At 36.5% G+C, this 12,288-nt stretch overlaps 1 protein-coding gene across 6 annotated transcripts in view; it reads right to left on the reverse strand.

Annotated features, from left to right (window-relative positions):
- ASAP1 (ArfGAP with SH3 domain, ankyrin repeat and PH domain 1) overlaps positions 1–12,288 on the reverse strand; it is a 606,433-nt gene that overhangs the window by 421,262 nt on the left and 172,883 nt on the right. For 5 of the 6 annotated variants that reach the window (XM_074202331.1, XM_074202330.1, XM_074202328.1 and 2 more), the window contains one exon: positions 3,733–3,819. In XM_074202331.1, coding sequence (XP_074058432.1) covers positions 3,733–3,791 — 59 coding nt within the window. In that variant the 5' untranslated portion in view covers positions 3,792–3,819. Of the gene's footprint in view, positions 1–3,732; positions 3,820–12,288 lie in introns of those variants that run through there. The other variant, XM_074202333.1, reaches the window with a different exon arrangement.

Consider the following 12,288-nt stretch of genomic DNA (forward strand, 5'->3'; position numbering starts at 1 on the left):
TGAGCTGTAAAATGGGGGCTGGGGTAACATGAACCTTGAGAGAGAAATAAAAGTAGAGAAATTCAGAACTGGATAGGACCTTAGAGATACTCAGTCCAACTTATACAGATGGGAAAATCAAGTCTAAAAGATGTAATGTAATTTGCCAAAAAGTCAAAAATAAGGTTGTATGAGAGATGGGTAGGAATTTTGGGGGAGAATCAAAAGATGTGAATTTGATTCCCAGATTTATTACTTAACAGCCAAGCTACTCTAGGCAAGTCTAAGACTCAGTTTCCCCATATATGAAATGAGAACCAAACATGTGTACAATCTACCTCAGATAGCTAGTATGAGAAAATCATTTTCTATACTTTAAAGCATAATTGCATGTTATTTTTGCTATTGTGATCTTTTTTTTTTTAATCCATGGCAGAATCAAGACTTACAGATGGGGTTTTTAATAGAGCAAAAAAGAATCCAGCTTCCCCCACAAAAAAAGAGTGGCAAATGGAAGACATGTTGTTGCCCTCTGGGATGGTGGGTGTGGGGTTTTGTTAGTGTGAAATCAAGTACAACATAAATCTTGGGTTTTGATGGTTGGGCTTTTAGCTTATTTAGATCAAAACCAAGCTTCCACATCATTCGCTGGCCAACAGTTCCAAATTTTGCCACTTCTGTGGTTTTCACCTCTTCTCCTTGCTATCAGAAATGTGTAATCTATCTCAGAAACCACCCATGGTGGTTTTGTTTTTAAGGGGTTTTTTTTTGCAAGGCTTAAGTGATTTGCCCAAGTCACACAGCTGGGTAATTATCAAATGTCTGAAGCCAGCTTTGAACTCAGATCCTCCTGACTCCAGGGCTGGTGCTCTAGACACTGTGCCACCTAGCTGCCCCACTTTCCCCTCATCTTGTCTGAGACAAAATCTCCATTCCTTTATTCAACCTAGGTCTTCACTATGTATAGCCTTACCATAATAGAATGTAAGTGTTTTTGAGTATAAGACTGCTTTTGCTTGCTTATAATTTGTATTCCCCCCCCCCCAGTACTTAGTACAATGTCTGATACATGTGCACATGTCCTTAACATTATATAACTAAAGGCAGCTAGGTGGGTCAGTAACTAAAGTGCTGAGTCTAGAGTCATTAAGGTATGAGTTCAAATCTTACTTTAGACATTTATTTACTATGTGACCCTGGACAAGTCACTTAATCTCTGCCTCTGTTCCTTCAACTATAAAATAGGAGTGATGAGAGCATCTAACTCCCAGGGTTACTGTGAATCTCAAATAAAATAATATTTGTAAAACATAACATAAGGTCTGGAACATTATAAGTGATTAATACATGCTTATTTCATTCCTTTCATAATACACGCCCTGTTTATCTATTTTACTTTCTTAAAAGTTTTTTGCAAGGCAATGGGGGTTAAGTGACTTGCCCAAGATCACACAGTTAGGTAATTATTAAGTACCTGAGACCAAATCTAAACTCAGGTCCTTGTGACTCCAGATCCTCTATCCACTGCACCACCTAGCCCCCTGTTTATCTATTTTAAATATTTCTAACACTGGAAAGGAAATTGGAACAATTCTTTGGGTCATTCTCTAAGGGCACATTATATTTTATTATTTTCAAAGTGACAAAAATATATGCAATAGAAATAAGCATATTCATAATCTTGCTTTTCTAATTCGGAGATTCAGAATTTTTGTCTTATCTGTAAAATGGGGATAGTAATGCCTGAATTATTTAACTCACAGGGCTGTTGGGACAGATCTAACAAGATGTTTATGAAGAAGCTTTGAAAAATACAAAGGCTATACAAACATTAGATGTCATTATTCACTTATGTTAATAAGATTTCATATTTTATTTGGAACTGCCTCCTAGATTTTCTATAAATGTCACACAATGTGTGTTCTTTAAAAATAGCATGTTCTTATACAATATATTATGGTTTTCTAATTCACTCACACATGTTCTCTCTTGTGATTCAATTCAAACCAACTCAACATACATTTCCTTATCAACTATATACCAGACATTTATGCCAGCCACTGGGAATACAAAGGGCATGGCTTCCAAGAACTTAGGTTCCCACCACTATCAAAAACTGTCATCTTTTGCTAGAGAGTTTTGAAAATAAATGAGTGGGAGTAGAAGAAGACAAAGAAATAACATGCCCATAGAAAAGAAAATGCAAAATCTTTACAAAGTATAGTTTATCCTCATAATAAGTATGTTTAAATTTTGTGATTTCAAGCATTTGAATGATTATATTAGTAACCTCATTTTCATTTTTGCATTGGCAGAGTCATTCATGTCTGTGCACAGTAGAGCAAATAACAAAAACAAGAAGTCATGCCAAGTTTATATCTGCAAAAATGAGGAAAGTATTCATAAGAATCTTCTCCAGAAAGCACTAAAGTAATATCTCAAGTGCAAGATGAAGAAAGTCAAAAAATGGAAATGCACTAAAGTTGTGGGTAAATAAAATGGTGATAACCTCTGTGCTCTCAATGGCACTAGTGCAGCCAAGCCAGCATCTTGTCTGTAGGGAGCTCAGACAGTGGCATGTAGTTTTCAACAGGCACTAGTTTAACCACAGACCTTAAAAGAGATTAAGGATGGCAGGCTACCCCTTTTTTCATTTTTACCTTGGGTCCTTCTGACATTGTTGCCCCTGTCCCTGCCCTTCCCTGACTATTCACCATTGCTGTTCTTCTTCCCTGCATTTTATGGATCATTTCATGGTAACTGAGTTAGGAAAAGTATATAGTATAAGAATTAATGTTTTGTTGCAAAGCATCATATGTAGAAAGTGTATTTTCAGCAATCTCTAGCAAAAGATGACAGTTTTTGGTGATGGTAGGAACCCAATTCCCTATTTCCCATAGGTTCTCAACACAATTTTTTTTTTAATTTTCATGCTATTTTCTAGAAATGTTATACCTTCAAAAGTTAAAGATGGACTGTAAATAGAAAATAATGTGGTGGGGGGGTTAGGAAGAACTCCAACAACAGGAGAGAGGAGGAAAGGCTTTTTGTAGGAAATGGTATAAAGTTGAGCCTTGAAGAAACTACACATACTAACAGGCAGAGGGAGTAGGAGATGGAATATTGTGTATGAGTTTGACCAGACTGAACAATATGTAAACGAGGGTACTGGGAATAAATCTGGGGGAAAAAAATGGAACCAGACTATGGAGAGCTTTAAATGCTAAAAAGAGAATTTTGTATTTTCTCCTAAAGACAAGAGGGGTCCACTGAAGCTTCTTACACAAGGATCACGATTCAGGTTTTAGGAATATTAATTTGAAATCTGTGTGAAAGATTGATTGAGGGGGGGGGAAGTAGGGGGTAGGAGCAGAGAGAGACCAGTTAGGGTTCTATTAGAATAGACAAAGTAAGAGGTGATAAGGTACTGAAATGGAAAAGTAGCCACATGAATGGAGAGGAGGGCAGATGTAATGGATGTTATTGGGACAGAATGGACAAGACCTGTCAATTCACTGTATCCTAGAGGAAAGACGTTATAAACCTCAAATACCCCAACCCTCCACTCCCTTCCATAAAACTTCTACCTCCCCAGGAAGTGATAAATATAACGGTTCCTATTTAAGTGACTTGACCAAGGTCACATATCATAATTGGTTTGGCCTGGACTTGAAGCCAGATCTCTTGATTCCAAGTCCATTTTTTTGACCATGCCATATCTCAGAAGCTAAAAATGTTCATATTATAGCTTACCGATTCCATAATGAATCCCTGGAAGAAAAACTTGAAAGCCTTGAGGCTGAAGATCTCATGTCTCAGCCGTCACCATCAGAAAGTTACCTACATTGGAAGGGAAAAGTAACTAAAGTCAATCATCATCAAGAAGTGGCATTTTTAGGCAGCAAAAATTATCTGTGATTTCAGCAGTATAAGAAACCGTCTCTACCAATAGAGATTCAACTGCCTATGATTCAATAGGTAAGTTCTAAAGAGATGTGGGGGTACAAAAAGGGGACTGAATTTGCCTGTTGTCACTAAGTTTAAATCTTAAAGGCAGGACTTGAACATATCTCTTCCTGATTCCAAGTCTGGCACTATTATATCATGTTATTTCTTTAGCTTTTCCTTCTAGTGGTATATTTAATTTGGTAACCAGAGCTCTAGGTCTAGGAATCCTCCAACAATAACAGAGTAGCTGTAAAGGAATCTGAAGCAAATCAGACTCTAGACTTCCAACTTGATATAGACAACTCAAACCCAAGCTTCAAGGTCCCTTCAAGTCCTGTGATTCTATGAGATGCAGCTGGTGCATTAGCCAGAAGCAAACCTTGTGAAGCTCACATGAGTTTGGGAGTTATTCTTGGGTTCTATTTCCAGCTCCACCTTGGGTGGCAATTTGCAAGTCATTAACTTCTCCAGACTTCGGTTTAGAACCCCTATGTCAGAGCACACTGGCAGCATCAACAGTCATCTGCAGGTGTGTGCCTCCCCAAAGGAAGCAAGAGCTAGCTAATGCAGAGGGGTTTCCCAGTAATAGAAATCAACCTATAAAAACAAGCAGGTATATTACAGGGCAACAGCTCTGTACCTTGGAAAGTTTAATTTTCCAAATAAATATCAATGCATAATCATTTGCTATTTGTACAGTTATGGAAGCCTGGGATAAAAAGTATTACATGAGGAAATAGCTTCAGCATGGTTGTTTTGGGGTATGAGGTATTTATTAAAAAAAGCACAAAGATTGAGTGGGGGGGGAACATGGCAGAGAACCACTTTTTTAAAGGAGGGATGTTTACCCATAGAGAGAAGAATTAGAAATGAGTGGGAGGAAGTCAAAGACACTAAATTAGCCTTGACTTAAGGGAAAACTTCCTAACAATTAGATGAATGGCTCCCTAGAGTGGTGGGTTCTACTTCTTTGGACTTCTACAAGCTAAGAATGGACAATTTTTTTTTGTCTAGTACATCACAGTTGTGATTCCTTTTATGGACGAGCTATACTGATAGCTGCAAAGGACCCATCTAACTCTCAGATTCTATGATTCCTAAGCCACCTAGTCCCCTCTGAGGAGGTTAAGTAACTTGGTTTCAGTCACACTGAGTCAAGAGTCAGCAGTGATGGAGCGGCTAGGTGGCACTCCTGGCCTGGGAGTCAGGAGTACCTGAGTTCAAATCTGACCTCAGAAACTTAAAAGAAAAGTCAGCAGTGAGATTAGAACCCAAGTGTATAAGACTCCAAGGCCAGAAATCCTACTCAAGTTAAGTTAAATGCTGCCATAAAACATTATCAAATCTCAACCAGAAACAATACCTCTCCAAAGAATTAATAACTGACATTTACATAGTACTTTAAAGTTTACAAAGCTCTTTACACATATTATAGTACATTGGTTGAAGGGAACAAAGCATGTTTAGCCTGATTTGTACGTCTTTCTTATTTCTTATATTATACTATAAACTTTTTGAGGCTAGGAAGTTCTTTTTTTTTTTTTTCAAGGCAGTGGGGTTAAGTGGCTTGCCCATAGGAAGCTCTTGAAGAACAAGTTTGGTCATCTAGAAGTTGGTTTTGAAGCATTTGTCATCATATCTTCCAAAGACACAGCACTTTATACATAATAAGCCCATGACAAGTGGCTTTTTTTTTGGAAAGGTGACTTACATTTCCAAAAAGTGTTATACAATTCAAATAGGTTTTACATTATCTCAGCAGAAAGAGTACAAGTTTTATCATGGGAGGCAATGTGGCATAGTAGATAGAGTACATGACCTAGAATCAAGAAGACCCAGGTTCAAATTCTGCCTATGATATTGCCAGCAATGTGACCATAAAACAAATCATTTGCCTTTCTAAGACATCTATAAAATGGGGACAATATTACCAATAGGATCCTACCTTAGAGGGTTTGTTTCAGGTTCAGGAGTGATAAGATATGTAAGATGTTTTGTAAACTTTAACTTGCTAAATAAACTTACAGCTTTATCCCCATTTTATAGATAAGTTAACTAAAATTCTTTTCCTAGGACATAGTGCTAATGAAAGGGAAATTGGAACTAAGGTCTTCTGACTTAAATCCCATGTTTTTGCCATTATGCAACATTGCCTTTGTAAAACTTATTTTATTTATTCTTTAAATTTTCTTTCTGTCTTTATTTTTTCAACTACTTGTAATGGTAGTTTTCAACAATCCTTTTTTCCTTTTTTACATTTTCTCCCTCCCTCCCTTCCCTCCCCCTCCCGCTGACAAAAAGCATTGTAATATAGGCTATATATGTATAACTATGCTAAACATAGATCCATATTAATCATATTGTAAAAGAAGAATCACAACCAAATGAAAGAAAAACATTAGAGAGAAAAAAAAAACCTTAACAATTCATTAGACAAATTTTTTTAAAAAAAAATTGAAGTTAATAAACTTTGGGGGCTCAACCTATTGCTTCCAGACTTATGGTGGACACCAAATAAGCTTTAATCCTACTATAACTCAGAATTCCCAAGCTCAAGTAATCCATCCACTCTGCTTCCTCAGTAATAGGGATTTTTTTAAAGTTTTTGCAAGGCAAATGGGGTAAAGTGGTTTGCCCAAATCCACACAGCTAGGGTAGTAATAGGGATTTTAATGTGTACCACCTCACCAATGGACATCATGTTTAGTGCCACTATAAGACACATTTAGGCTTGAGGCAGATTTTTAAGCTCAAAATATGTACAACATGCCTAACAAATGGTTATCCAGTCTCAGAAGTCAACTTTGAATCATTTATCTTTGTATTTTCCAAAAACAATATATATAATAAACACATGACAAGAAATTTTTTGAAAGGCATGCTATATTTTCATGAAATGTTGTTCAGTTAAAATGAGCATTACATTATCTTGTGAAAATGTACATGTTTCTCCCTGCAGAACTCTTCTCAATTACCCTTTTTTTTGTCTTAAGATAATAATGGTTCTTTTTATACTTCCATAAGTAATGAAAGATTTTAAGCAATTAACTTGCAAAAGTTCACAGGAATTCAGGACAATAAATAATCTTTACTACACACTATATAGATGAAGTTTTTGTGGTAATTCCTTTATTTCCAGTTTTTTTGATGTTGTTGCTTGTCCTTCATTCTCAAAGACCACTATGACATGGTGGGGGGGGGGGAGTGATGCCAGGATATTTGAGTGAGTTGGATTTGGGTGAGGGAGTGCTGTTCTAAGTCCCCAACCTCATTTTCTCCTCCCAAGTCATTAGGGTCCAGTGTACAGATATGATTCAGGATGACTGGAGATAACCCTGGATGCAGTGAGAGCCCTTAGTTTTTTAATGCTAGTTCTTTCCCAGGTTACAGTTACAATAATGACTACTACACACAGTACACAGATATAATGAAGACCAATAATGTAATAAATGGTGAGATTTTTAATTCAAACATGTCCTTTGCATTTATTAGTCAATAAAATGATTTCCTGAAGGTTGGGATATTTTTTAAAGCATATATTATGAAATGATGAATCATCTGCAGCTGGCTATAGTTATATACAGTCTCATCTACTCCACCCTACCCCACCCAGACTAAATTCACCCAAAGTATCCATGCACAGCTTTCCTGTTCAGTGCGAACTGTATCTGGGCATCTAGGAAAATTTTAGACTCATAGGAAATAGAACATTTATTTAAAATTTGTTCCCAACCTTCCTCTCTGTCTTGCTCAGGACTCCCATTCTTCAAGATTCAGCAGGAATGCCCCTTTGTTCAAGAAGCATTCTAAGCCCATATTCCCAACCCTGAATCACTTAACATATTGGTCCCAAGAATATGGAGAACAGCACAATCCCATTACCATATTGGAGAAACATACTTAGTAAAACTAATGAGTCAGTAGTCTTAGCTGATTGCTACAGCTTATAGGACCTCTCCACCACTCCAAAATTACAATGGACTAATTCTGCATTATTTATATATATTTCCTCTGATAGAATGTAAATTCCTTAAGACAAAGGAGCTCTGAGTGTATGACTGAGCTGCTTCATTTTGTCTGTATTTTCAGTGCCTAATTTAATACACAGGAGATACTTAGGAAATACTTAAACTAGAAGAAGTGACAGGATATGATTTATATTTTAAGATTAACAATTTGGTAATTATATGGAGGACAGATTTGAGGAATAGCTAGAAGGCTAATGCAAAAGTTCAAATGAAAAGTAGTGAGTATCTGAACTAGGGTAGAGACTGTGAGTGGAGAGAAGAGTAAGAATATGAAAGATATTCTGGAGGTAGAATCGACAAGGTTGATAACTGGTTTGTTATAGAGGATGATGGCATAATAGGTGCCCAAGTAATTGAAATATAGATTATCATTGTTAGAAGGGACTTCAGGGATTATCTAATAATAACCATAATTATAGCTAGTATCAAATAGCTTAGGTTTGCAAAACAATTTACACATGTTAATCTCACTGGATCCTCACAACAATACTTTGAGGTAGGTGTTATTACTATCCACGATTTATGGAGGAGGAAATTGTGCCTAAGGTTAAATGTGCCTAAGGTCATCATAAGAAGTGTCTGAAGAACTCAGGTTTTCCTGATAGCAAGTCCAACACTAATCACAGAAATACCAGAGACAGGAGGCTAGGTGCATAATGGATAGAGCACCAGCCCTGGAGTCAGAAGTACCTGAGTTCAAATCCAGCCTCAGACACTTAATAATTACCTAGCTGTGTGGCCTTGGGCAAGCCACTTAACCCCATTTGCCTTGCAAAAAAAAAAGAAAAGAAATACTAGAGATCCTTAACCTGCAGTCTGTTGTTGTTTTTTAATATTTAGATCAAGATATTTCAATGTAATTGATTTTCTTTGTGATATTATCTAATTCATTTTATTTTGCAAAAGATTATTCTGAGAAGGAGTTTAGAAAGCACCAGACTACCTAAGAGATCATAATACCAACTGATCTGGTACTCTAATTTAATCCAACCCTTTGTTTTTTTTTGTTTTTTTTTTAAAGGCTTTTGCAAGGCAAATGGGGTTAAATGTGCCCAAGGCCACACAGCTAGGTAATTATTAAGTGTCTGAGGTCACATTTGAACTCAGGTACTCCTGACTCCAGGCCGGTGCTCTATCCACTGCACCACCTAGCCGCCCCTCAACCCTTTCTTTTAAACAAGAATTACATTCAGATTATATATAACCCAAGTTTTCTTGGGTTCAGTATAGCTCACTATTTGAAATACTCAATTTATATACATGATTGTCTAAGTCCTCATTAACTCAACACTACTTAGACCACATAAAAGCCACAAATCAGATGATAAGAATTTAACAAAGATTTAAAACATTGTAAAAAAAAGCATGCTGTATCATACAGCCAAATCTTGATACCTCATATATAAATAAGTACAATTTCTTTTGTTGAATTATGATTCAGGGGCAGCCCTAGAGGTTGCATTAGTCTGGCTTACAGAGGCAACTGCAGGCAGGACTTGAAATTTAATAAATTTAATTATTTTTAAAAGATGAATTAACTGTTTGATGAAATATAGCCCAAATAATATTATGAATATTCAAATGGCACTTGGCAGAAAAAATAGGTTTCCCACCCCTGAATAGTAGATGGGGGAAACATGGAAGGAAACTTTATTAAAAAGATGTGAAAAAAATCAGAATACTTTCTATAGCCTGCACAGAGATCTCTGTATCTGTATTTTTCTTGCTTCAGGGTGGGCTTGCAACAGCTCAGTCTCCATCTACATGCAGACTGTCTCTTGGGTTCCTGTCCTCTTTATTGTCTAAGCCCAGGTGTGTCTAGTGCAGGTTCCAACCTCAGGATCTCCTGCTTTATAGATGATATCTCATGACAGCAGCTCACTCAATTTTAACTCTCTGCTATAGCAGCTTCCAAATGCACAAGACTTCCCCTTTTCATGTGACTCTGTTTATTTCTATTTTTTTCATGATTACAACTTCAGATGCAATTCCATGAGTCCCACAGGATTCTGACATTCCAAGTTTTACTCACCCATAGGAACTATGCTAGAAAATTTTATCATTAGGTAAGATAATCCCTACATACAGGTAAAGAAACTGAGACTCAGAGAAGGAAAGTTACTCACCCAGAAATCAATTACTAGGTAGAAGAATAAGGAATAGACAATAGGTGCCCTACTCTTAGGCCTATGCAAGTTCCAATACATAGCTACTTCAGTATAAGCTAATAATCTGACCCATGACTATGTGGCTGTAGCTCTTGTGAATGTAAATAGTGCATTTGAGGAAATACAAAATTATTATTATTATTATTTTATTGTTATTATTTCTTATTTTTTTATTACTAATGCCTTTTGTGTTTACATCACTACTATCTCCTAACTTACAACCGAATATAACTGAATCCTCCCTTGTAATAAAAAAATAGCAAAACCAGGACACCAATTTTGGCAGCTTATACAACATTCTATACCTTTGATTTCCCATCACTCTACTAAGAAGGAGAAAGAACTATATTTCATTAGCAGTTCTCTGAGATTCAGATTGGTCTTGCCAATTAATCAGGATTTAGTCATTTTATCAATACATATAAGTTATACATAGTTCTTTGAATTTCTTATATTGTCATTTCTAACTGAACATTAGGAATTCCTTTGCATCCATAGACAGGATCACTCAATTTAGTATAAATGAATGTCTTTTATGGGATTCGATATTATATAAATTAGGAAAACTGAATGATAGTCATCAGTCTACTTACCCTCTACCTGGGTGAGAAGTTAAAACATTTGGTTGTACCTAATGTAAACCTCCTCACCTACAACTTTCTAAGAAAATGTCTTAGTTGATCTAAAAGTATTTTTAAGCATTTATTATATGCTAGCCACTCTACCTAAAGGAAACAAAGAAAGGCAAGAACAGTCCCTACCCTCAAAGAGCTCATGTTTTAATGGGGAAGACAACTTGTGCAAAAAAAACTTCAAGGATCTACCATCTATGTAGGGTAAATTGGATTATCTTAGAGGGAAAGCACTGGTATTATGGGAGATCAGTTTCTTGTAGAAAGTGGTATTTTGACTAAACTTGAAGGAAATCTCAGAAGCCATGAGTCAGAGTTTAATGAAGAGAGAATCAGGACAACAACATGGAGGAAAATGTTGGTGTCTGAAGGGAGGGGGAAAGAAGAATATAAGAATGGAAATCTAGGAAAGAATCACATTATGAAAGACTTTAAGAGCCAAATGGAAGATTTTTATATTTGCTTTGAGAGATAATTTGAAAGGTACAGAATTTACTAAAGGAACATATGGGAATGTGAGGGGGAACTGGTCAGATCTACTCTATAGCAAGTTCACTTTGGCAGCTGAGGGAGGATGGAAAGAAGTATGAAGTGGGAAAATTTACAACTGGGTGACCAATCAGAAAACTTTTGTAATGGTTGAGTGATGGGCTTCTTTAAGTGCACCTAAATCCCAACCAAAATCCCATCTCCTACAGGAAACCTTCCCCAACCTCTCAGAATCATGCCTTCCCTTTTTATTTATTATTTATCCTACATATAGCTTTGTTTGTACAAATTTGTTTGCTTATTTTCTCTCTCATTAGATTGTGGACTCCACAAGGACACAGACTGTCTTTTTAGTTTAGTTTTTTTTTTTTTATTCTCACTGCTTAGCAAAGTGCCTGGCACTTCTTACACATTTAATCAATGTTTATTCATTGACTGCCGGGGGGGATGAGGACTTACACCAGAATGATGGCAGAGAGGCCTCACTTAAATTAAACTCCTCCACAGCACTATTCCTTGGCAATGGTGCTAGTTACCTCAGGTCTTCCTGGGGCATAGGCTGAGGAAAAACACAGCAGCAGCATTACCATAAATTCAGAATAATGTTCCAAGGACAACATGATACCTCCACCTCCATGGGTCTTTTACAAAATGGAAACTGATCCAAGGAAAAGTTGTCTGAATGGTTTTAATATATGTTCACTCTTGACTTAGTGCCAAACCACCTGGTCTGGGCTTATAGATAAACTTCCATTGCACAGGACTCCTAAGACACAGGTCTAATCATGCCATTCCCTGTTACAGAAATATCTTTCAGTACTAGATGTTGTTTATGGACAAGAACACCAAGGCTAAAAGAATCTAAAATAGATTTCTCCAAATCCTCTAGGGAATCAATCAAAAGTTAATTTCTTAATAGTTTATCATAAGGAAGATAATATTGTGATATAGAAAAAAGCATAACCAGAAGAACAGGGTAAGTGTGAAACAAGGATATGTTACTTATTATCCTCCCTGAGTCTCAGTTTCTTCATCTATAAAATA

This window comes from Macrotis lagotis, chromosome X, assembly GCF_037893015.1.
Source record: "Macrotis lagotis isolate mMagLag1 chromosome X, bilby.v1.9.chrom.fasta, whole genome shotgun sequence".
NCBI classification, from domain to species: Eukaryota; Metazoa; Chordata; class Mammalia; order Peramelemorphia; family Peramelidae; genus Macrotis; species Macrotis lagotis.